The 23,599-nt window shown below is 49.8% G+C and overlaps 1 protein-coding gene across 4 annotated transcripts in view; it reads left to right on the top strand.

Annotated features, from left to right (window-relative positions):
- The window catches only part of TECPR2 (tectonin beta-propeller repeat containing 2), a 97,970-nt gene that overhangs the window by 24,228 nt on the left and 50,143 nt on the right, over nucleotides 1–23,599 (top strand). For 3 of the 4 annotated variants that reach the window (XM_059183183.1, XM_059183184.1, XM_059183186.1), the window contains exons 3-8: nucleotides 5,195–5,323; nucleotides 5,932–6,063; nucleotides 9,739–9,896; nucleotides 17,742–18,054; nucleotides 19,070–19,202; nucleotides 22,489–22,803. In XM_059183183.1, the coding sequence (XP_059039166.1) occupies nucleotides 5,195–5,323; nucleotides 5,932–6,063; nucleotides 9,739–9,896; nucleotides 17,742–18,054; nucleotides 19,070–19,202; nucleotides 22,489–22,803 (1,180 nt within the window). The remainder of the gene's footprint in view (nucleotides 1–5,194; nucleotides 5,324–5,931; nucleotides 6,064–9,738; nucleotides 9,897–17,741; nucleotides 18,055–19,069; nucleotides 19,203–22,488; nucleotides 22,804–23,599) is intronic. The other variant, XM_059183185.1, reaches the window with a different exon arrangement.

Below are 23,599 nucleotides of genomic sequence, written 5' to 3' on the forward strand. Positions count from 1 at the left end.
AGAGATCACAAGTAGGCAGAGGCAGGCAGAGAGAGAGGGGGAAGCAGGCTCCCCGCCAAGCAGAGAGCCCGATGCGGGGCTCGATCCCAGGACCCTGGGATCATGACCTGAGCCGAAGGCAGAGGCTTTAACCCACTGAGCCACCCAGGCGCCTCTGGTCTATAGTTTTCTATGATGTCTGTCTGGTCTTTCTCATCATACATATTAAGTGTCTTGTACGGTTGACTTTTTGCCTGAATGTCTTTATGTCTATGAGTTTAGACAGGCATACATTCAAAGCTAATGGTTTTTCTCTGTCAGCATTTTGAAGATGATCTTCCATTGTCTCCTGGACTCCATCGTTTCTGTTACGAAGTTTTGTTCAGTTTTGTGAAAGACTTTATCTTTAATCTCTGCACCCAGGGTGGGGCTCAAACTCACAACCCTGAGATCAAGAGTTATGTGCTTTACCAACTGAGCCAGCCAGGTGCCCTGAGAAGTTTTTTTTTTTTTTTTTTTTTTTTTTTTTTTCATGGTTTGTTTTCTTGTTTTTTGTTCATTGTATTTTTTTTAATTTTTAATTTTTTATAAACATATATTTTTATCCCCAGGGGTACAGGTCTGTGAATCACCAGGTTTACACACTTCACAGCACTCACCAAAGCACATACCCTCTCCAATGTCCATAATCCCACCCCCTTCTCCCAAACCCCCTCCCCCCAGCAACCCTCAGTTTGTTTTGTGAGATTAAGAGTCACTTATGGTTTGTCTCCCTCCCAATCCCATCTTGTTTCATTTATTCTTCTCCTACCCACTTAAGCCCCCATGTTGCATCACCACTTCCTCATATCAGGGAGATCATATGATAGTTGTCTTTCTCTGCTTGACTTATTTTGCTAAGCATGATACGCTCTAGTTCCATCCATGTTGTCGCAAATGGCAAGATTTCATTTCTTTTGATGGCTGCATAGTATTCCATTGTGTATATATACCACATCTTCTTGATCCATTAATACTTGTTTGTATCTGGTCATTTGCCTTTCGTCTGACACGGTACAGTCATCTCCTCGTCTTTAATGTGTTGCTGTGTCACCACACAGTGTGTTCAGTGTATTTCTTTCCTTTAATCTTTGTCAGGGCTTGTGCTCCTGAGGACACAGGCCTTTCATCAGTTCTGGGCAACTAATGGTCCTTGTCTCTGAACATGTTGCCTCCTGTTTATCCCCTTTCCTTCTGGCGTCCCGATTAGATATAGGTTGGACCTTTATATCTGTCCTCTAGGACTCTGCTCTTATTTTTTATCTTTTCCTCTGTCTTTCTTACATAGGTCTGTCATTTAGTTCAATAATTTTCTTTGAGCTCTGCTATTTAAGCACCACTAAGGTTTTAAATTCTTTTGATTCTTTTTCATTTCTTTTTTTTTTTTTTTAAGATTTTATTTATTTGACAGATCACAAGTAGGCAGAGAGGCAGGCAGAGAGAGGGGAAAGCAGGCTCCCCGCCAAGCAGAGAGCCCGATGTGAGGTTCGATCCTAGGACCCCGGGATCATGACCCGAGCCGAAGGCAGAGACCCCAACCCACTGAGCCACCCAGGCGCCCCAATTCTTTTTCATTTCTTATAGTAACTTACTGTTCTGTTTTGAATTCCCTTTTATGTTTTTTTAAAATTTTAAGCATATTTCTTTTATGTTCTGGGTCTCTTCAATCTAAATGCAGTACTTGAGTGGGGGCAAAGGGTTGTCCAATTCTATTACTGCTTTTTTTTTTTTAAAGATTTTATTCATTTATTTGACTCGCAGAGATCACAAGCAGGCAGAGAGGCAGGCAGAGAGAGAGGAGGAAGCAGGCTCCTCGCTGAGCAGAGAGCCCAACACGGGGCTCGATCCAAGGCCCCAAGATCATGACCTGAGCCGAAGGCAGAGGCTTTAACCCACTGAGCCACCCAGGTGCCCCTATTACTGCTCTTTTTAGTTGATTCTTCTTCATGGGGCCTTTTTCCCTGTGGTGGTTTCTAATTAGGAGCTCTGTGGCTGGTCCCAATACTCGTGAAGGCTGAGGAACGGGGGTCAGGACTGTGTCACACAGATGGGGTTTGTACTTACTGTGCCAGGCCCCTTGGACTGCTGCTCACATCCAAGCCCTTCAGATCGACTGCCTGTGGGAAGGAAAAAAAATACATTCAAACTCGAATGCTGAACATGGCAGGCTTGGGATGACAGATTCTTGAGGAACGTTCTTCTTTTTTATTTATTGCAGTCAACGTCTGAGAGAAGACAGAGTTCCTTGTCAGCTCTGTCTGCCAGCAAATGGATTTTTCACTGTTTACACTTTGAGGGTTAGAGTTTCAGGGATTCTTGCCGGGCTTTTGCAGGGGACATCAGTCCCCACTTGTCTGGCCTGAAGCCTCATCCTCGTTAGCCCCACTCAGCTCAGGACACCGAAGCTCTGGGTGTTGGCGAGGCAGTCCTGGGGTGGCCCGTAGCTTCAGGGTTTGACAGTATTTTGACAATATTCTTTTGGGGTTTGGACCTCTAGAATTACTTTCTAGAGGTATGCAGTTAAAAGGATATTTTATAGGGGGTCCTGGTGGCTCACTTAGTTAAGTGTCCAGCTCTTGGTTTTGGCTCAGGTCATGATCTTGGGATTCTGGGATCGAGTCCCACGGGCTCTGTGCTCAGTGCGGCGTCTGCTTGGGATTCTCTCTCTCCCTCTTCCCCTTCCTCCAGCTCATACGTGTGTGTGCACACACATACATTCTCCCTCAAATAAATAAATAAAATGTCTTTTTTTAAAAAACGTTATTTTATGTATCTTACTCAGCACTTTGAGGTGTTTGGAGGGGAATGTTCTTCAGAATAGCTTGACTTATACTGTAGGCAATTGAACCTAATTTTTTTGCTTCTATAAGCTAAGTATTGATAATCTGATTCTTGGGATGTTTTGGTTCTTAAGTCAAGAACCGTAACGTTTATTAATGATTATATTAAATAACATTAACTCAAAATGTTGACATATTAAAAAGCGTGTGTACAAGCGCCACACACAGATTTTCAGGCTTTTGGCCCATGTGAGTGGTGGTTTTTATTTTGAAGCCTTTCATTCAGAAAACGGACACAGCCGTTTGGAATTTATCTCACGACCTGGCTCAGTGTCCGGTAAGGGATTTTAATTCCTGTTGTGGCAGCAATTCCTGTAAGTACACCTTCCCAGGATGCTGTTCTCCAGACGGGGGCCGCCCTGCCAGGACTACCTGCGTGTGAAGTGGGTTCTGTCCCAGTCGTCCCTCGGAGTGGCACCAGTGGGTCCCGCTCATGGACCCGCCACTCGTGTTGGCCGCAGTGCGGATGACGATGTCCTTCCTTCCCCTTCCTGTGCTCGCGCCTCCCAGCTGTCCCTCTGCGGGGCAGCCAGGGAGGGCCAGGATCCCTTTGAGTCCTCCAGCCGTGTGTCCTTAGGCAAACGGGGCGACCCCAGCCCACCCCGTGCTGCTGCCTGAAGAGTTAGGAACATGCCGCATGAGAGGGCGGACCAGCGTGGCTGGCGCCTGGAACGTTCCGGGAAGGGGGTGGCTGTGCCGTTCTCCTGCAGTCCTCGTGCCGACCAGGTCCTGACAGTCTCTTTCCTCATCAGCCTTTGTGCTCGCTCATTTGCCGCTTCTCCAGACGAGGCCCGTGGTGCCTCTGGCCTGAGCCGCCACAGGAGGTTCCCACCGGGCTTCGCACCTGCACACTCTGCTCATCATCCTCGTGCTGTGCCGCGCCTGGTCGAGCTGACCAGAAACCCATGGGATGGACACAGGGCAAAGGCAGGAATCTTCCAGGGCTCCCCTTTGCCTTCCTCTAGCTTAAGATCCAAGTCCCTTACCTCCGTCAGGCTCTCACCAGGCATCTTTATAGCCCAGGAGAGCGCCCCGAGAGCTGCGGGGCTGGACGGAAGTGTGTGTGGTCACCGCTGTCATCGCCGCCCCTGCGGGCTGTACATGCTCACCGCCACCAGCTGCGTGAGCCTGCGACCTACTTTACTTTCTGTCACCGCAGCAGCTGACTCAGTCTCCTGAGTGTGGAGGGTGTGCTTCTGCCCTTGACAGACCGCTTACCATCTAAGTTACTGCAGCAGAATGTGGTGATCACGGTAGTTCAGTGCAGATCTCGCCGTCTGTCTCAGCAAGGCCAAGTGGTGGTGTGGTTTTTCTGAATGACCAGTTTCACTCAATGGTCTGGAAGCCTGAGTTTCTGTGTGCCATGCTTGTGCATGTGCTTTTTCTCTTCTCTTCTTTCTTTTCTTTTTTTTTTTTTTTATGATTTTATTTATTAGAGAGAGAGAGCGCGCGCGCATGAGCAGGAGGCAGGGAGAGGGAGAAGCAAGCCCCTTGCTGAGCAGGGAGCCTGACTTGGAGCTGATCGCAGGACCCTGAGACCATGACCTGAGCCAAAGGCAGATGCCCAACTGACTAAGTCCCCCAGGCACCGCAGTACATGTGCTTTTTATTTTTTAATAGGCCAGTGGGGCTCCTGGGTGGCTCATTGGGTTAAGCCTCTGTCTTCAGCTCAGGTCATGATCTCAGGGTCCTGGGATCGAGCCCCGCATCGGGCTCTCTGCTCAGCGGGGAGCCTGCTTCCCCCTCTCTCTGCCTGCCTCTCTGCCTACTTATGATCTCTGTCAAATAAATAAATAAAATCTTTTAAAAAATAACAATCTTTATTTTTTAATAGGCCAATGTATGAAGCTTGGGTTGGTGTTATTTGATTACTGATCTAAGAACAAACCCATTTACAAAGTGCTTTCAGATGCATCATCTCCTTGTCCTCGTGGCATGCGTGGGTGGCACAGAGACCGCGGACTGCGATGTTGGAGTGGCATGTCCAAGTTGAGAGAGAAGAAAGAGAGTTGGGGTCTGGGGGAGCTCTTCTTACTCCAGACTCCCGTTCTGGACGAGCTCTCCAAGCGTCTTAGCATGCTCGCCTTGATAGCTTAGAATATTCTCACTTGATTGATGAGCATTTCCTTTATTAGAAATGGTTTTTTATTTCATCATTTCAAGATGAGAGACCTAGAAAGAAAAAAGAGGGTCTAACAGATGTAATTATTTTCCTGGATTGCATGCATTTTCAGTCAGGGCTTTGCAGAGGCCGCAGCCTGATGCCGGGCTTCCGCCTCCAGGGGTAATGTTTCCCCTCTGGAAGCTGGCCTTGTCTTGAATGTTTGCTCTTTTAGGGGAAAACGGAACCCATCACGGTGGTGAAGCTGTTGAGCTGCTTCGATGACCTCGTGGCTGCAGGCACCGCCTCTGGGAGGGTTGCTGTCTTTCAGCTTGTGTCCTCGCTGCCAGGGAGAAACAAACAAGTAAGTGGTAGTCTCCCCGGCATGTCTTACCTTCTTGGCACATTCCTTGCGGATTTTCACAGGAGAAAGCCTCACCCGCTCAGAAGATACATGCTCAGAAAAATTTCACCCTATGCTCTTTTTTTTTTAATAATTTTTTTTATGATTTTATTTATTTATTTGAGAGAGAGAGAGAGAGCAAGCATGAGAGGAGAGAGATCAGCAGGAGAAGCAGAGTCCCTGCTGAGAAGGGAGTCCGATGTGGGACTTGATCCCAGGACTCTAGGATCATGACCTGAGCCGAAGGCAGTCGCTTAACCCACTGAGCCACCCAGGCGCCCCACCCTATGCTCTTAATACTCAATAATATTTTGGTTCTTGGGAGGACACTTGGCAGAAAGCACGTTTGGGTAATTTAGATTGTGCCTAACGTTCTCCGGCTGCCCTCTGTCCGCTTTCAAGGTAACTAACCAGAGGGTTCCTTGTGCAGGGTTTTGCCTGGAAAACCAGGTTGGGGAGACCAGCTCCTCCAGGAGCAGGAGGGACTCTGTACCCCTGTGCCCACAGACCGTATCTCACAGTGCCCACCCCTTTCTCTCCCTGTGCGCGTGTCTGTCGCTCGTTCCCAGCTTCGGAGATTTGATGTCACCGGTATTCACAGAAATAGCATCACCGCGCTGGCTTGGAGCCCCAATGGAATGAAATTGTTCTCTGGTGATGACAAAGGGAAAATTGTCTATTCTTCTCTGGATCTAGACCAGGTATGATTATTTCCAGAAATATTTTTGGCCTTCTTCTATTTGGGGAAATTATATCCATAATCATCTTGTAGCCAGTCCGTTTGTATTCCCAATCATTTGTCCCTTTATAATCTCATTATTGTTTGTAACAGTTTCCCTCAAGGACTTCTCTAACGTTTTCTAAGCTGCTTCTGCTGTGACTAAAGGGTTGGCCCCTGCTTGCACTGGCCCCTTCCCTCATGGTGTCCATTCTCCTGTTGTCTCCTGCTGCTCCTTCGAACGGAAGCCGCTGTCACTCTTCTCTCGTTGAAGGGTTTGTAGGAGCCATGCGAAGCCTTTCATAATCATAACTGTGGACAGAGGTCAGTGCGTTCAGGGGGCGGAGAGCTGGCCCCCACCAAGCCTTCTCTCGTGTGGGAGGGAGTGGGCCGAGGACGAGGAGGCTTGGTGGCAGTCCAGTGCCCAGCCACCATCCTCATGTTTGTTGTCCTGCTTAATCCTCACAACGCTGCCCTGAGCTGCGTGTGCACTTCCCTGTCAGTAGATGAAGAACCCAAGGTTCGGTGACCCTGTCACTAGCCCGGGGTCACAGGCCAACACCTGGTAGAGCTCAGCTTCAAACAGGTTCTGCTCTGAAGCCTGCATCTTTTCCACCGCTCGTGTGCCTCTGTGCAGGCCTGTGCTTCGCTGGGTCACATGTCTGCCCAGCTGCACTGAACACCTTGGTACCAGCCTTTCCTTTCCTGACGCGTAGCCTTCATTCCTTATGCATAGCAGGAATTCAGGAATTACTAGCCAAGTTGCTTTTTTTTTTTTTTTTTTTTTTTTTTAAGATTTTATTTATTTATTTATTTGACAAAGACAACAAGAGAGGGAACACAAGCAGGGGGAGTGGGAGAGGGAGAAGCAGGCTTCCTGCTGAGCAGGGAGCCCAATGTGGGGCTCAATCCCAGGACCCTGAAATCATGACCTGAGCCCAAGGCAAACGCTTAACAACTAAGCCACCCAGGCGCCCCTGAGTAGCTTTTAGTCCCTCCGATCCACGACTGTCCTATTATAAGTTATGTCTAGCGGAAGTTCTCAAAGTGTTTGGTCTCAGGAGGCCCCTACACTCTTTTTTTTTTTTTTTAAGATTTTATTCATTTATTTGACAGAGAGAGATCAGAAGTAGGCAGAGAGGCAGGCAGAGAGAGAGGAAGGGAAGCAGGCCTCCCAATGAGCAGAGAGGCTGACACGGGGCTAGATCCCAGGGCCCTGAGGTCATGACTTGAGCCGAAGGCAGACGCTTTAACCCACTGAGCCACCCAGGCGCCCTTATTAATTTTATTTTGAAAAAATAAACCTATCACTAGAAATAACTTTTATGAAAATAACTATTTCAAAACAAGTGATAAGAAAGACAGTACTTTACATTTTTGCAAATCTCTCTAACGGCCGGCTTGGTGGAGGACAGCTGCATTTGCAATACATTGTTTTGGTTGGAGCGTATGAAGAAGATCTGGCCTCTCACAGACCTGTAGTTAGAAACAGGACAGTATTGTACGAGCCTTTTTAGAGAATTGTGGATATTCTTAGTGAATCTTATCCCCAACTGATGGATGGTGGTTTCCCTAAGGTCAGTTGTAACTGGGAAGCTGAAACTGTGTGGATGGATTTTTTTTGTCCTCTTACAGCGAAATCCAGCAGCCTGCCTGGCACTTTGAGTGGCTCTTTGATCCCTGTGTGATTTTGTAATATCATGTGTTGGTCACTTGGAAAATATTGATCTTACTGAATGATGCAGATCTTTCCAAATGTTGAAATTTAATTATATAATATCAAAGAATGTGTTTTTGTCAATAATACCATCATTCTGATCAGAAAAGGCTATAGAACTGCCCAAGTTCACAAGGGTTGTTACAAGCTTTCAATTCTAAGCCTAATTTGAGAACTTGAAATTTATTATCAGCAACAAACACAATTGTTTTCACTAAAGTGACAAGGCCACTTTGTTCCATCAGAGAAAATGTCTGCCAAATACCCATGTTTGAGTAATTATAGTATGTCAAGAAAAATGGCATTCTGGGGCGGGGGTTGGTGGGGAAGGCAGCTGGTTGCGCTCCCAGCTCTAACAGTCAAGTGCTTTTCCTTGAGAACCAGAGTACCTCAGTGTGCAGCAGCAGGACTGGGCGTGCCTGCCCCATTTTATCACACAAGATTCTAAACTGTGTCTCCCCAAGAGCCAGGATTTAATGAAATTATAAATGTTCTGCGTCAAAGACCATCTTCAGTGAAATGCACATTTTTTCCCATGAGTGGTGGCAGAGGACACAGTGACGATTAGTGGCATTCAGTGCCCTGCTCTCCCCTCCATGGCTTTTGTGTCATTGCCAATGTCAGCTCAGTGAAAAAGGCAGATGCAATCTAGTATTATAACGAAAATAGTCTGGGCCTTGCAGACCCTGTGGAAAGGACTGCGGAGCCCGCTTGGAGAACCACTGTTGTGCAGGAAAGCATTGAGGTTATTAGGAGCCCCTGTGTTGTTCCTTCCTTCTGCTCGGGCCTGCAGGCAGCGCCAGGCCCGCACCGCTCCCAAGCCTGCATTTCACAAAACGGAGAGAAAGCCACATGTAGAAAACAATGTCCTTAGCGTGCTGGGAACTTACTTCCCACCTTTATTGAGGTTCTGATAGTTGTTGTTGTTTTAAATACAAGTATAAAGAGATTTGCAAAAAAAAATAAATAAATAAAAAAGATATGGGAGGTTGAGTGTTTTTGCAAAATTCATAGAATAAATTTAGTTCATTATAAGCTAAGTCTAAAACTGAAAAGCTACAGTTTACATAACTACAAACGTGGGAGGAAAATCTGCTTTAAAAGTACTTGATGTTTGGGGGTAAAGAGAATTTCTCTATCTTCACTGTGTTGGTGATTGTATAACTGTATGCATTTTTCAAAATCCATACAACCATCTATCTAAAAAGGGTCAGTTTTACTGTATGTAAATTTTACCAGTAAATCTGATTGCTGCTCTTCCTCCTACCCCCAAGAGGTTTGTGACAGAGCATCAGGATTTCTTAAACAACTGAAGAAACAGGTTTGGGAGAAGAGTAACTTGTAGAAGCAGATTTTTGACACCAAGAAATAGAGTTTGTGCCGGCAGTAAAATGCCTTCTGGAGTTTACCTTTGTTCTTCAATATATTTAAAGCTGTTTGAATTTCTTTCTTGTTTTTTTCTGACCCTTTCAGTTGGCATGGATATAATGTCCCCAAAATTGCCTTGAACTCTTTGTGGGGGAAGGGTGTAATGTGACCTTAGGTGATAGTTGCCACAATAATTTTATAGAAAGTCCCATTGTGTTTGATTAGAATAAATAATAGTGATGGTGTAACATATTTCCACTCAGATCCCTATGGACTCTTCTTTGAACTGCCTCCCGAGAATGTTTTAAAAGAAATTACATAATATTCTTCATGTTTCCTGCCAAACTTGATATAGGCTGAGAAAGGTTGTTAATGTTGTTTTCTCATTAGTAAGAACTTTTCCAAACAATTTTATCACAGTGGGTTGACACTGAATCTGTTGAGAATTAGCCACATACGTTTTAAGGTATAAACTGACCTGAATACAAACAACAGAAGGATGTTTCCCGTCACAGAGGAAGTCGGGTTGCTTGAACTCTGCACTGAGTTGGCTTTAACCGGACTCTCTCACAGGGCGTGTGTAACTCGCATCTGGTGTTGGAGGAGCCGTCTTCCATCGTGCAGCTGGATTATAGCCAGAAAGTGCTGCTCGTGTCTACACTACAAAGAAGCCTGCTTTTTCACATGGAAGAAAAGTCTGTCAAGCAGATTGGAACACAACCAAGGAAAAGGTGGGCATCGCAAGTGCCCCAGCCTGGTGGTTACAGAGGGGCTTTAAGTTTTCCTAGGTTTCCTGTTTGCCATCTGCAAGCCCACAGCTGCTCTAAGCCTGGGGTGCCCAGTGGGTCCCTAACCAGCCTAGGGCACCTTGTCCCAGCATCAAACAGGAACAACACATCCCTCTTGTTCTTCTGGGAGAACGTGCAGGCGTGGCCTTCCTGCCTTGAGTGCCAGGATCTGGGGGAGTCTCCAATGTGGTCTGCTTTGGGTCCACTCCTGTGCAGGTGCCCCCCTCCCACAGTCCCAGTCAAGGGTCAAGGCCCCGCTGCACCGTGTGGGCTGGGCCAGGCTTCGGGATAAGAGGCAGACAAGGTAGATAGGAGCCCACCATCATGAAAACTTAATAAACTCAGCAGGAAAGTTAATTGTTGTGTTACGTGCTGTGGAGCAGTGTGCGGGGTGCTGTGAAACTTCTCCCCAGCCTGGAGCGGCAGGCGGACTCCCTGAAGGAGTGGGCAGGGGAGCAGTGGAACTGGACAAGAAGAGTGGGAGGCTTCCCGGCTGAGAGATTGTCCCCCGGTGACCTGCCACCCGGAAGGACAGCAAGAGAAGGGGTAGGCCAAGTCCAGTCGCCTCTCCGCCATGCGGGAAGAGGCAGCAGGAGTGCATGGGGGGTCTCCCTGCCAGAAACACGTGTAGAGCCCTGGGGCCCAGTTTACCTGGGGGTGGGGCCAGTGAGGAGGGGCTGGGTAGAGTGGTGAGGCCACTCCCTCATCCTGAGAGAGAGGGGCAAGAGCCACGTGGGGGCAGGAAGAGCCGATGGGCGCCGGCAGTTTGTGGATTGGCAGCGGGATTTGGAGAAGTTCCTGGTAAAAGGGCACTGTTGCCTGGAGAGGATCAGAGGGGCTGGTGGCAGGTGGGCTGGGGAGTGGGGTGAACAGGCTGACAGTGGGATGCGCGTTGGCTGCGCGAGGGAGGGAGGGCCCATGGAAGCTGGTGGTGACAGCCAGGCGGGTGATGGATGGCCCGGAGACGGGGAGGTCACATGGGCGGAGTGTGGCAGCCCTTAGCTATTAAAAGACCTGGTCAAGCTTCCCTTTGGCTTCTGTTTTCCATGCTGAATACCCCCTCAATCCATCAACAATTTAGCCTTTTTATAGCAGTAGTCTCCCGGTTGGCCCCTGGAAAACACAGTGGAATTTGGAGTTCTGGCTTAGGGGTTCTGCACATCTTCATCTTGTCTTTCCCTCTGCCGCTGTCTCCCTCTTCTGCCTGATGCTTTGTTCTGACTTGGCGTCAGTGTCTCACTACACTCTTTTTGGAAGGGTAGTGCAGGATAGAGAGGTAGGAAAACCAGTTCCTTTTCACGGGGAGCAGCCAATAGTTCTTCTCTTAAAACCTAGTCTTCCAGCCTCCAGTGTGGAAACCTAAGCAAGTTTCCAGAAGCCCCTCCTGGTGCACATGTGTGATCGAGTCTTTTGGCCTATGCTGGGCACTGTTCCAGGCTGCGGATGCAAACAAATGTCTCCCCTTTCTTCCTGGGAGGTCTGTTTCACTGAGCCCTAGAGGAGTGGGGCTAACACAGAATAAATGTGTCTTAAAGATTGTTTTTCTGTTGCATGTATTTGAGCTTGTGGTTCAGAAGGGGCATCTGGCGAGTCTGCCCCCTGGAAGCCGTGTGTCATCCAGCACGTGTGGGGCAGTAGTATGCGGTGGGCAGGTGGGCAAGGGACAGGGCTCTGCCCCCAAGCAGAATAGCTGTGTAGGCGGCAGTGTGTGCTGCAGAGAAGGCAGTTGGGGTGAAGCCTGGCGGGGGGGGGGGGGGAGCGGGCACGCTCTCTTAGAATAGACTGGAAAGACTTCTGTGGGGAAGTGATATTTGAGCAGAAGCCTCAGGCATGGGAAGAGCTGCTGGAGGAGAATTCTGGTCTCAGGAAACAGCGAATGCCAAGGCAGCGGATTCAGCCAGGGCTTCAGCATTCGGGGAGCCAGAGGGGGCCGGGTGACCAGGGAGCAGTGGGTTGGGTGCACTGGTAGAAAATGAGGTTGGAGGGGTGCCTGGGTGCCTCAGTCGGTTAAGCGTCTGCCTTCAGCTCAGGTCATGATCCCAGGGTCCTGAGATCGAGTCCCACATCGGGCTGCCTGCTCAGTGGGAAGTCTGCTTCTCCCTCTGTCCCTGCCCCTGCTCGTGTTCTCTTTCTCACTGTGTCTCTCTCTGTTAAATAAATAAATAAAATCTTTAAAAAAAAAAATAAAGAGAGAAAGAAGAGATTGGAAAGGAGGGCCGGAGCCAGCTTAGGGGCAGGGCTAGAGCACCACGCTGGCTGGCTGTTGCCCAGCTTATCCTAGGCATAACCAAAGGCTCTTAAGTGCTGTAGGCAGGAGAATGGCCACGTGAGCGCTGTTTCAGAGCTCACCCAGTTCTGTGTGGAGACTCAACTGGAGATGGGCAGGAGCGGGAGAGGAGGGTGCTGTGGGAGTCCTGGGAGCGGGCGTGGGGGCTGGCTCTGGCGGTGGCCGTCAGGAGACCGGGCGATGCAGGGAGCTGCAATTAGGATAATGCAGGATAAAGCAGGATAATGCTTTCCCTGGGGCAGGGTAACGGATTGGATGTGGGCGAGGGGAAGGAAAGAAGAGAAGGTTTCGTGCCAGTGGCTGCGGCAGCTGCTGTGGTGGAAACACAGGGCGAGCCCGGGTTTGAGGTCTGGACAGCCATTCGGTTGGGGGCATTATTGAGCTGGAGGTGCCTGTTAGGTAGTAGTCAAGCAGGAGTCATCGTGAGGACTGACATCTCCAGGCCCGCAGGTCGTTAGATGCAGGCGACACTGAGACCCTGACATCGGGGAACAGTGTTTTTCACGTGACATTGAAAAAGCCTCATCGAGTCTCTGCTGTGTTCTGGGCACCCTTCTTCATCTGAGGTGATAGCTGTGACCTGGGAAGACCTCTCATCTCGGGAGGCTCATATTCCTGACGGGGGAAACCAACATTAAATAAATATGTTCTAGAATGTTCGGGAGTAATCAGGATATGGACTACAGAGGAGGGAGCAGGGGACATGGGTGCATGCTCTAGATAGGCAGGGAGGGACAGCTCTTTCGCAGGAGGGACCAGAGCAGATTCCTGAAGGAAGGGCAGAAAGAGCCAGGACTTTGAAGAGAAGCTCTTGAGGCAGAAGCAGTGTGTGCCAAGCGTTTGAGTGTTTGCAGAGCAGCAAGGCCACGTGGGCCTTGGTAGGGTAGGGCCAGGGTAGGACCCCGTCGCGTAGGCTTTGTGAGCCTTACGCGGGGCTGCTTTATTCTAGCACGCCAGCAGTCATGAGAGGCTTTGACCAGGGCAGGTCACGTGACCCTTGCTGCTCTTGGGAGGGGACAAGAGTGGCAGCTCAGGGGGCCAGCCGGGGGCTCAGGCCAGGGTAGGGTGGTAGGAATGCTTGGAGGGCAGAGCTGCATGTTTGCTCTGGCGGGTGAGGGAGGGAGATGAGTCAGAGGCCGTGGCTGAGCTCTCGGGTGGGGGGTGGCGGCGCTCTGGCCTCCAGAAGTCTGGCGGAGAGGACAGAGGGGCTGTTGCGGACAGGTGGCATAGTCTTCCTCCAGGGGGCAGCCAAAGGGGCAGGGGCAGCAGGTGTGCATCTCAGGAAGCAGGTGCGGCCAGAGCCTGTAGCACGTGGACGGTCTGGACAAGCTCTGGGACGATGAGCTCGCCGCGGGTGTGAGCATGGTTTGGGGGCGCGGTTGTCTCTGTTCTGGGCATCAGCAGAGACTGGGATGTGAGGAGGGGTCAGAGGAGTGAGAAGTCGGAGGCCACATGGAGGAAGTGTCACAGGGCCAGCCACTGTGTCAGAGCTGCTGACTACCCGGAGAGATGGCCTGAGATAGACATTTGGATACAGCGACCTGGTGGCTACACACGGTCTTGCTCAAGGAGAGGGGCCGAGGGTGAAAGGGCTGGAGGGGACAGGATCACCGTGCTTGGGGATAGCTTTGCAGGAGGCTGGTTTTGTAGAAGGGAACGCAGGAGGGGGCGCTTTGCAGGGAGCGCGTCTGCTGAGAGCTTTGTGAGATGGCTGGCGCTGGCTGGCACGGAGCACGAGATGGCGTTGCCTGTCGTGACCTCCCTGGAGTCTGCTGGTGGGTGACAGAGTGGCCTGAATAGGGCGGGAGCGTTCTCAGCGGGCAGCAGAGCGTGGGCACCCCGAGCCTGCATCTGCAGGCAGGGGACCGCAGTGTGGGGGATGGGGTCGTCCTTTTCGGATGGAGTTTGTGAGCCTCCTCAGACCGGACCAGATAATGCATGTTACTCCCAGAAGACGTCAGAGCCCCCAGCTGTCCCCAAATGTGTTGTATCTTTGCTCTCCTCGGGCTCTGTGTTGCACTATCTCATGTGGGAACCCTCTCCCTACCTATTAGGTGTCCCGTGGCCCTGTCCTCAGGGCCCCTGCGCAAGGCCATCCGTGCATGTGGATGTGGGGAGTCTACCCCCGAGCAGAGCCAGCACCAGGTTCTGGAACAGGGCCACTGCTGCCGTGCCTGTGTGGTAGTCTGTGGGCAGTTGGCTGCTGAGCCTTTTGTCACCCATCATAGACTTTCATTCTCTTGCCTCAGGCTCTCTGTCCATGCTCAGCATTTCAGGTCTGGGGTACCAGCGGATTATACAGCTCGTTAGAAAACACTCCTTCCAGGGCTCCCAGCTGGCTCAGCAGTACAGCATGAGACTCTTGATCTTAGGGTTGTGAGTTTGAGCCCTACACTGGGGGTAGAGAGTGCTTAAAAATAAAATTGTTTAGGGGCACCTGGGTGGCTCAGTGGCTTAAGCGTCTGCCTTCGGCTCAGGTCATGATCTCAGGGTCCTGGGATTGAGCCCTGCATTGGGCTCTGTGCTCAGCGGGGAGCCTGCTTCCACCTCTCTTCCCTCTGCCTGCCTCTCTACCTGCTTGTGATCTCTCTCTCTCTCTCTCTCTGTGTCAAATAAATAAATAAAATCTTTAAAAAGAAATAAAATCGTTTTAAAGTCTCAAAACAAAAAACTACAACTTTCATGTTAATGTGACTTATAAAGGGAATTAACGTATTTTTTTAAAGTCATCAGTGATTTTTCTGCAAGTCACCTCCATCAAATTAAGAAAGTGGGTTGATGAAGTTATGATTTTAGAGTCCTGCAGTGCCTGGGCCTTGAAAGTTGGGGTCTGAGGGTCCGCTTCAGAACGACTGCAGCAGGTGCTGCACCATCGTGCTGCCGGCGGGTGGCGCTGCACCTGCCCTAGCTAGTTATCCCCGGCTTAGCCGCCTCCCCCCCAGTCTCCCTCCCCCACCACCAACCACACACCACATGTTCCAGCAGTTCCGGAGAGCCAGCTGCCCGCCAGGACCCTCTTGCATGCTCCTTCCCCCACAGTGCCCCTTCCGTCCTCAGCCGGGAATAGTCCCTGGTCTAGTCCTCTCCTGCCCCAGTCAGATGCCTCCCGTCTGGACCACTCATGGGGCCCTTTGAGCCTCAGATGGTCTTGCACTGGTTCTTACCCACGCACACGTCTGCCTGCGCCTGTTCTCAGCCAGGGCCAGGCTCTCGTGTCGTTTCTCTTTCACGTTGCCCATGGCACTGGGTCTCACACGGGGCAGGACTCCCTCGGTGTTTGTTCAAGTGAGTGCTGCAGTTATCCAAGGTGAGCGGATCAAAGTGGAAGGGACAGGAGGTTTTTAAGAGGACCTATAAATAGAAGGAAAACATTTAACAAGTGGGTCACCAAACAGAAATCGATTGGACAGGAAGGGCAAGGGGAAGAGGTTACGGACTGCCCTGTGATAATTCCTTTGGGTCTATTTAGAGAATCTTTCCAGAAAAAATCCACCAAAGGCAGTAATCAAACCCAAGGCCGATTATAGAGTTGTCCGGGAATGATCGACAGTGTTAGAACAGTCTTGGTTCATCTAACAGTCTTCATCTCCAAGCTGAATCTGATATTCAGTACTTTCCTTGGGCCTCATCCAGAGGGATTTAGTTACTCTGCACCCAGAGGGACCTAGAGAGAGACTGACTGGCAGAGAACGTCCAGATAACTCTGTGTCACCATGTGAGATGGGCTCTGGAGACAGCCTTCAGGAGGACCCATGTGCTGCTGTGTGCAGGGAGGGTGAGGAGAGAGGCACAGGGCTGTGTGTGGGACGAGCGCCCATCCCAGCTGGGAGCACCTGGAGCCCGGTCCGGGGGGTTACCACGTCAGCAGCAGCACTTCTGTGCCCTCCTAGACCGGCTCACTTAAGCTTCACTTTAACCTTTGAGATGGGAAGGATTACCCCAGAAGGAAACTGAGCTCCAGAAAGTTCACATAGTAAATATTTCTATTTATTATTTCTACTGCTTCAAGTCCCAGAAGCATTTTGAACTCTTGAACTCTGAGCTCTGGTAGGAGCCCGAGATTAGACAAAGGTGTGGGACCATGAGAACTCAGGAGAACCCCTCCGCCGGCTCAGCTGGGGAAGCATGCAACTCTTGATCGTGGGGTGTGAGTTCAAGCCCCACATTGGGTGTAGAGATGGCTTAAAAATCCCTTTGGGGGAATAAAAGAATTCAGACTGCTGGTGGGAGCAAAGGTTGGATTAATCATATTGAAAAAAGTTTGAAATTATCTTTCAAACCTGAATGTAGTCAACTCAGCAACCCAGCAACTACCCGACAGCGCAGCAGTTCCATCTCCAGGAGACCCGGGCAGACTCTGACACACCCATGTGCTAGGAGGAAATGCTCGTGGTATTGTTGTTTAAAATAGCAAAGTAGAAATAATTCAAATGCCCATCAACAAGGGAGTGAGTGAAAAAAAATGCGGCATGCTATGTAGCAGTGAGAATGAATGAGCTATAGCTGTTTTGTCGGTAAAGGTAAATCTTTAATCAATATTAAAAGCAAGTGGCAAAAGTATACAAATAGCATCATTACTTTTTTTATGCAAATGGAAGATGATACTAAGATATGTAGCGTTTAGGGATATATAGGTATGTGGCTAAGCTATCAGTAGTAGAAGCAAGGGAATAGCAAACGCAAAATTCAGTCTGGTGATCACACCTGGGGAACGGAGGGGCAGGGACATTAGGAGTGTGGGAGAACACCACCTGCGTCACTGATGATTTATTTCCAAAGTTGAGGGATGGGCTCCTGGGTGTGCATTTCATTTGTTAGGCTTCATAATTTTACATGCCTTTAAGCATGTGTGTGTGCACCTGTGTGTATATATGGTATAAAATGATATGTGTTATTTATATAAAACATACATTTTGTGTTAGGTATTTCATAATTTTAAAAATAGAAAAAATGACACCCCCGTGGACTGGACGGGAAGCTGGTCCCTGTGACGGGTTTAGACTCGGTCATAGGCGTGACGCTCATTCAGTGGGATGCTGGAGTGAGTACAGCAGTCAGGGTTAGGATGAACAGAACTTCCAAGCAGGGAGAGGATGGTTGGACCTGGATTGTCTGCTTCCACCTCCATTTCCTCTTCTCTGACCCGGGAGCTGTACCGTTTGCCTCGTGGCACTGCTGCGAGGATTGAGCCAGAGGGTGGAGACGAAGCCCAGGGCACAGCATCATGACGGTTGCCAGGAGCCGGGCTGCCTTGCCCGCTCAGGGGCACATGCTTCCGAGGGGCTACAGGGAGGAGGAGGCACAGAGATGACCATGTCGTTGTAGTAACAACAGAGCAAACCATAGAAGAGGGTTTGAAAAAACATCAATCTTATTTAGGCTTATCCAAAAAATTCTTGTTAGAGTTGATGTCAAGGGCTGACAGCTATCACTTTAAATCAGTTTGTATCTGTTTCTTCTTCTTCTTCTTCTTCTTTTTTTTTTTTTTTTTGTAATTTCAGCACTGGGAAATTTGGAGCTTGTTTTATACCAGGACTTTGTAAGCAGAGTGATCTGACCTTGTACGCGTCACGGCCTGGGCTCCGACTGTGGAAGGCGGACATCCATGGGACTGTTCAAGCCACGTTTATCTTAAAAGATGTCTTTGCTGGAGGAGTCAAGCCTTTTGAACTGTACCCACGTCTGGAATCCTCCAACAGGGGAAGTTGCAGCTTACCTGAGAAACACCTGGGGCTTGTTTCATGTTTCTTTCAAGAAGGCTGGGTGTTGAGTTGGAATGAATATAGTATTTACCTTCTAGACACAATCAACCAGGTAAGTTGCGTGATCGCACCGCGCCTTTGGGGTCTTTATATGTTTATCTACGGACGGTCTCTCATAATGGTAGAAGAAACAGCATTAATTCTAATGCTTTACTTTTTCCTTTGCAAGGAAATCAGGTAAGGGTCTAATTATGTTATAGATTTGGTTTTGGTAGAACCTTCTAGCTGTTCTGCCTCTAAGCTGAAGTGTCGTCTGCCTGGCATGGCTTCCTCACCTGGAACCTGAGGGTAGGGCAAGGGGGACTGGGGCCACCAAGCTGCTGTTTAACCCTGAGTTGGTTTCTCTTCTGAAGGAACACTTCGAAAGGCATCTCTGTATTCTTCACTTATAGACAACTTAAGTTTTCTTCTTTCTCTGGGTACTCTTTGAACTTGATGCACACTTAGTAGTGAGTGGGGTTGAGAGGTTTGGTGACTTTGTATCAGTTCCTTTCTTCTGAGCCCTTACCCCAGTGCTTTCTGCGACAGGTGGCATTAACTTCACGAGACAAAGGGGCTGTCCACATGCAGATGTTGTGGCTTCCATCAGAGTGTACACAGCACCATGATGGGCAGCTTTCAGACTAATGGCATGCTTCTAGATGTTCATCAGGATTATTAACTTCTCTCTCTGCCTACTTGTGATCTTTGTCTGTCAAATAAATAAATAAGATCTTTAAAAAAAATAAATTTTTAAAAAAGATTTTATTCATTTATTTGACAGAGATCACAAGCAGGCAGAGAGGCAGGCAGAGAGGGGGAAGCAGGCTCCCTGCTGAGCAGAGAGCCCGATGCGGGGCTCAATCCCAGGACCCTAAGATCATAACCTGAGCCGAAGGCAGAGACTTTAACCCACTGAGCCACCCCGGCACCCCTCGCATTTGTCACTTCTAAGCTGGTTCAGAAAGAGCCTGGCAGAGCACAGGTGTCATCGGACTCTTCCGGGCTCCTGCACCTTTGTGACCGCTTTCAGCCGTTAATATTGCCTGGTTGTGTGATTTTCTTTTTCTTTTCTTTTTTTTGGACAGGCCACAATTGCTGGTTTGGAAGGATCAGGTGACATCGTGTCTGTTTCCTGCACAGAAAATGAAATATTTTTCTTAAAGGGAGATAGGAACATTATAAGAATTTCAAGCCGACCTGAAGGATTAGCATCAATAGGTTTGTATTTGTTATAAAATGTGCTGTGTATACGTAATTGTAGTTTATAACTGATAAAGCTTATTAGCATTACTTTGTTAAACAACTGTAGCTTTATCTGAACAAGGAAGTATTTGGAGGGTTTCCTATGATTCTTTTTTTTTTAAGATTTTTTTGTTTTGTTTTGTTTTAGAGAGAGAGTGTGTAAGAGCAAGGGGAGGGGCAAAGGGAGAGGGCGAGAATCTTAAGCAGACCACACACTGAGTGCGGAGCATCACTCCAGGCCTCAATCTCACGACCCTGAGCTCATGACCTGAGCTGAAACCAAGAGTCAGATGCTTAACCCACTGAGCTGCCCAGGCCTCCCTCCTGTGATTCTTAAAATATGGTTTACAGTGCTCTTCTTGAAGCTTATCTACTTTAAGGCTCACATCAGACAGCCTCGCATTTGGTGAAGTGGTTCCATGGGTCTGGAAGGTGGGGGCTGGACGAGTAGTGAGGAGAACTCAGCACCCACGTGACTGGCCACTGGCACCCTGAGACTGCCTGTGGGGTTGATACTTCAAAGCACAGATTTGCCAAGATTTTAGGACATTGAAATCTGTTCTCTGGAACATGTCCTTTACCCTCCACGCAATTCTTCCGTATGACACTGATCATTCTCCGCGCTTCTGTCTTCTTGTTCTAAGTCCCACAGCCCCGGTTCTGGCGAGCATGTTCCCGTGCACACATCATGATACTTGGTGTATTTGGGGCTTGTCAGTGAACTTGTCCCCATCGTGACAGCAGCCATGTGGGGAGCCCCTCCTCCTCTCTGTCCCTCGCTTTGTTCTCACTGTGTTCCAGACACTCCAGAGCACTTAACAATCATGACCTCATAAAATCCTGAACACAGCCCTGCATGGAAGGTACTGATTCTCCAGATGAGCCTGGGGCTGTGGAAATTGCAGCGGGTCCCGAAGACACCACTGCTGGGGGGATGTGAGCCGCACGCGGGGGACATCTGTGTGGCCCCCGAGGCCCCGCACATGTGTAGCCTCGAGTTCACGGAGCAATTTCACAGGCATCTTGTTTGATGCTCAGGACAAGCCTGCCGGAAACATGAGGCAGGTGGCCCTGCCCCGGCCTTTCCCCAGCCAGTCCCCCTTCTCCCCGGGGCTGGGAACGGCCTCGTGCCTTCCTCGCTCACTGCTCCGGTTGCCACCATGTCCCAGGTGGTGTGCAGGGCACCCCCACCCCAGCTGAGCGCTCCAGGTTCCTGCCACCACCCCCGTCCCCAGCACCCCAGGCGGGTCTGAGTGCTGGCTGTGTGCCCTCCCTGACGTGGCCTGCTTTAGCCGGGGCTGCCCTCTGCTCTCAGTTCAGGTCTTCCTGTATCTTTGACACTTTCCCTGAGTGCTTCAGTTAAGTCGGCCTCCCAGTCTTCGCTGGAGTTCCCGGGGCCTTTCCTCCTACCGCTGTTGCAGCCGGGGGGGCTGTTTCATGTCTTTCCCTCACCAAGTAGTAAACCTTTTGGTTGCGAGGATCTTGTAGCTCAGCTTTGTGGCCCCAGATAGCATATGGCACACAGAAGCCCCGAGTGAGTGTTTCTTAATCCGCGGTGTCCCGTTTCAGATTAGAAAACCAAGGACTGGGGGGGTGGGTAAATGACAAGCCCCAAATCCATGAGCCCCGCCTTCCGACTGCTGCTGCAGCCGACGCTTCTGCTTCTCCTGCCTGGCTACGTTGGTCAGAAGTGTGGACCTTTTGTCAGAGCGACGGGCTTAGGGTATCTTGACCCTGGAGGCATCCTTGCTCTGCCTTCTGCTCTCACCAGCACTAGCTGGTGTCTGAGTCACTGCAGGAGAGGGAGGAGAGGGAGTAGAAGGCCTGGACCCAAGTGGGTGGGCCAGTTGCAAACCCAGGGCCTTCTAGAGCGGGAAGCAAGGCAGGAGCAAGGCAAGGGAAGGGCCTCCAGGCGGCAAGCCCCTGCGCCCCCAGGCGTTACTAAGGCCTTTGTCCTTTTGTAATGTTAGAATACAAAGTCTGGTTAGTAGGAAAAGATCCCAAAGAGCCTCTCAGACCCAGATATTTAGGACTTGAAAAGATGAAAATGTCCTAAGGGGTACCTTGGCCCCCACTTTACTGCCTCTTACAAGATGGCGGGGCGGGCGTGGGGTGGGAGTGAGATATGTCTTGGGTCAGAGGGTCGGTCAGGGTAGCTGTCACCCCAGGCCGCAATCTCTGTGGAACAGGACTAAGCTCTGAGTCTTAGTTTGCGGAGCTGGCATCTGCATGGTGTGGTCAAGGGCGGGCGGCTCGCGGGAGGGAAGTGCGGGGGGGCTGCTCTGTGTCCGCGCCGTCCCCAGTGGCTGCCGAGCGCTTGCAGTGTGGGGAGCGCAGCTGCGTTTACGTTGTGCTCGACTTTGAGTTTAAATAGCTGCACATGGCAGTGACTGCTGTATTGCACAGGACAGCTCTAGACCGAGACCTGCCATCGGCTCATGTGGTCTTTAACAAGTCACTTCCCTGGCCAGGCTTCGCTCCGTGCAGAGCCCTGCGTGTCCGTCCCCAGCTCGCACAGAGAAGCCCCTAGTTTGCCCCGGGGCCACCCCCATTAGAGGACAGGAGTTCCTGTCTGACTGGTGGTCCCCGAACAGTGCCGGGCCCGTAGTGGGTACGTGCTATCGGGATGGCTGAGTGGGGGTGAAGTCGTCCATAGTCCTGTGTACGGGGTCCTGTGGCTGGAGCCCTGGTGGCCATGGCGACTTGTGCTATTGTGTTGAGAAGGACAAGTCCGTGAAGGTGAGAAACTCGCTGGCTCTTGGTCGTGGGTACAGAGCAGGGTGCCTTGAGCCTCTGCTGCCACATCCTCACGCCGCACTTCTCTGTCCTGCGTTTGTTCTCATGGAAAATGCCCTTTCTCTTCTTAAATTTCAAGAAATATAGGTATGCATATATTTTTCAAGTGCCTTTTGAGCTCTTTTATGTTTAAGGTGTGATCTAAGTAGGGGCTATCACTAAGCTCTCTTCTTAGAAACAGGTCATTTGTCTTCTTCAGGAATTATTTCTGAATTGGTGTAAGAAATGCTGTATGCTTAGTAGTGTTCCATTCCTATGAGCTATTTATAGAAAATCGCCGTGACGAGTCATTTTCCTGATTGTGTGAGCTCCCCGGAGCACAGAGCCGTTGTGGACTGTTATGTGCGACCTTCCCGCTTCAGCAGTCTCTCTATGCCTAGCGGGCGGGGATTTAGGGTTAGCAGACTGAATGAGAGCTTGTCGACTTCCTTAGACAGCCAGCAGTGACCCCCACTCTCTTTCTCAGCGCGAGATGGTCTGGAGACACCGGGATGCGCAGAGCAGGCCCCTGGGCAACGTGGGGAGAAGCCGTTGGGGGCCCCGGTTTCGGAGACAAGGCTCAGGGGCTCTTCCGTGGCCAGCTCTGTGGCCAGTGAGCCCAGGAGCAGGAGCAGCTCGCTCAACTCCACCGACAGTGGCTCTGGGCTCCAGGCAGCTCCAGAGCTGGGGAGGGGAGGCCAGTCGGCCTCGCAGAGATTCAGCGTGATCAGCTCCGAAGACTTCGACCAGGAGCTTGTCGTGAAGCCTCTGAAAGTGAAAAAGAAGAGGAAGAAGCGATCAGGTACCGTCCTTCACAAAATGCACACTGACTCCTTACGCAGGGTCGTTCTCGCACAGTTTTGGGGAGTGCTCCTTGCCCTGCGTGAACATTTGCCCATTTGGTGAGAAGCAGAGAAGGCTTCAGAAGACATGGGTGCTCTTTCCTCGGAGGAGTTTTACCGTGAAGTATTTCATATGTTAAGAAAGAGTACCACACACACCGAAAGCACCTTCGTGGGGTGTGAGTGATACAATAACACACACCTGTGTACTTACCACCCTGCTTGATGGGTCTGGGGCTGTAGTTAAGTAAAATTTTAGATGTATCCATGTAAAGCACGTATTAGACAAGAGACACTATGAGCCTGGATGGAAAGGCTCAGAAATAGAAGATTATGCTGGTGTCTAGATGGGTCGTTTTACGTTTGGTGTTGGATAGATTACCGACCATGGGATTTAACATAGAAATGGTTTAACTTTTTACTCCTTCATTCCTGTTAGGCCTCTCGAGCTACACATACGTACCAGATATTATTAATATTAACATGCTAAGCTTGTTAATAATTTTAAATAACTGGTCTACTGTCCATCCTTTCCTTTGTTTTCCAACATTAACATTTCTTGAGAGAGACCTAGAGCCCATCACTGTCTCTGATGTTTGCATCCATTTAAGACATCTCTGCATGGGATAATCCGTACTTGAGGGATGCATTCCTCACCACTTAAATATCCTTCATTTGAAATGTACTTTTTTCCTTGAGCCAAAATTGTGTTTTTTAGTCTCTTACTATTTATATGGAGTCATACCCCGTTTTAAA

This window comes from Mustela lutreola, chromosome 7, assembly GCF_030435805.1.
Source record: "Mustela lutreola isolate mMusLut2 chromosome 7, mMusLut2.pri, whole genome shotgun sequence".
NCBI lineage: Eukaryota > Metazoa > Chordata > Mammalia > Carnivora > Mustelidae > Mustela > Mustela lutreola.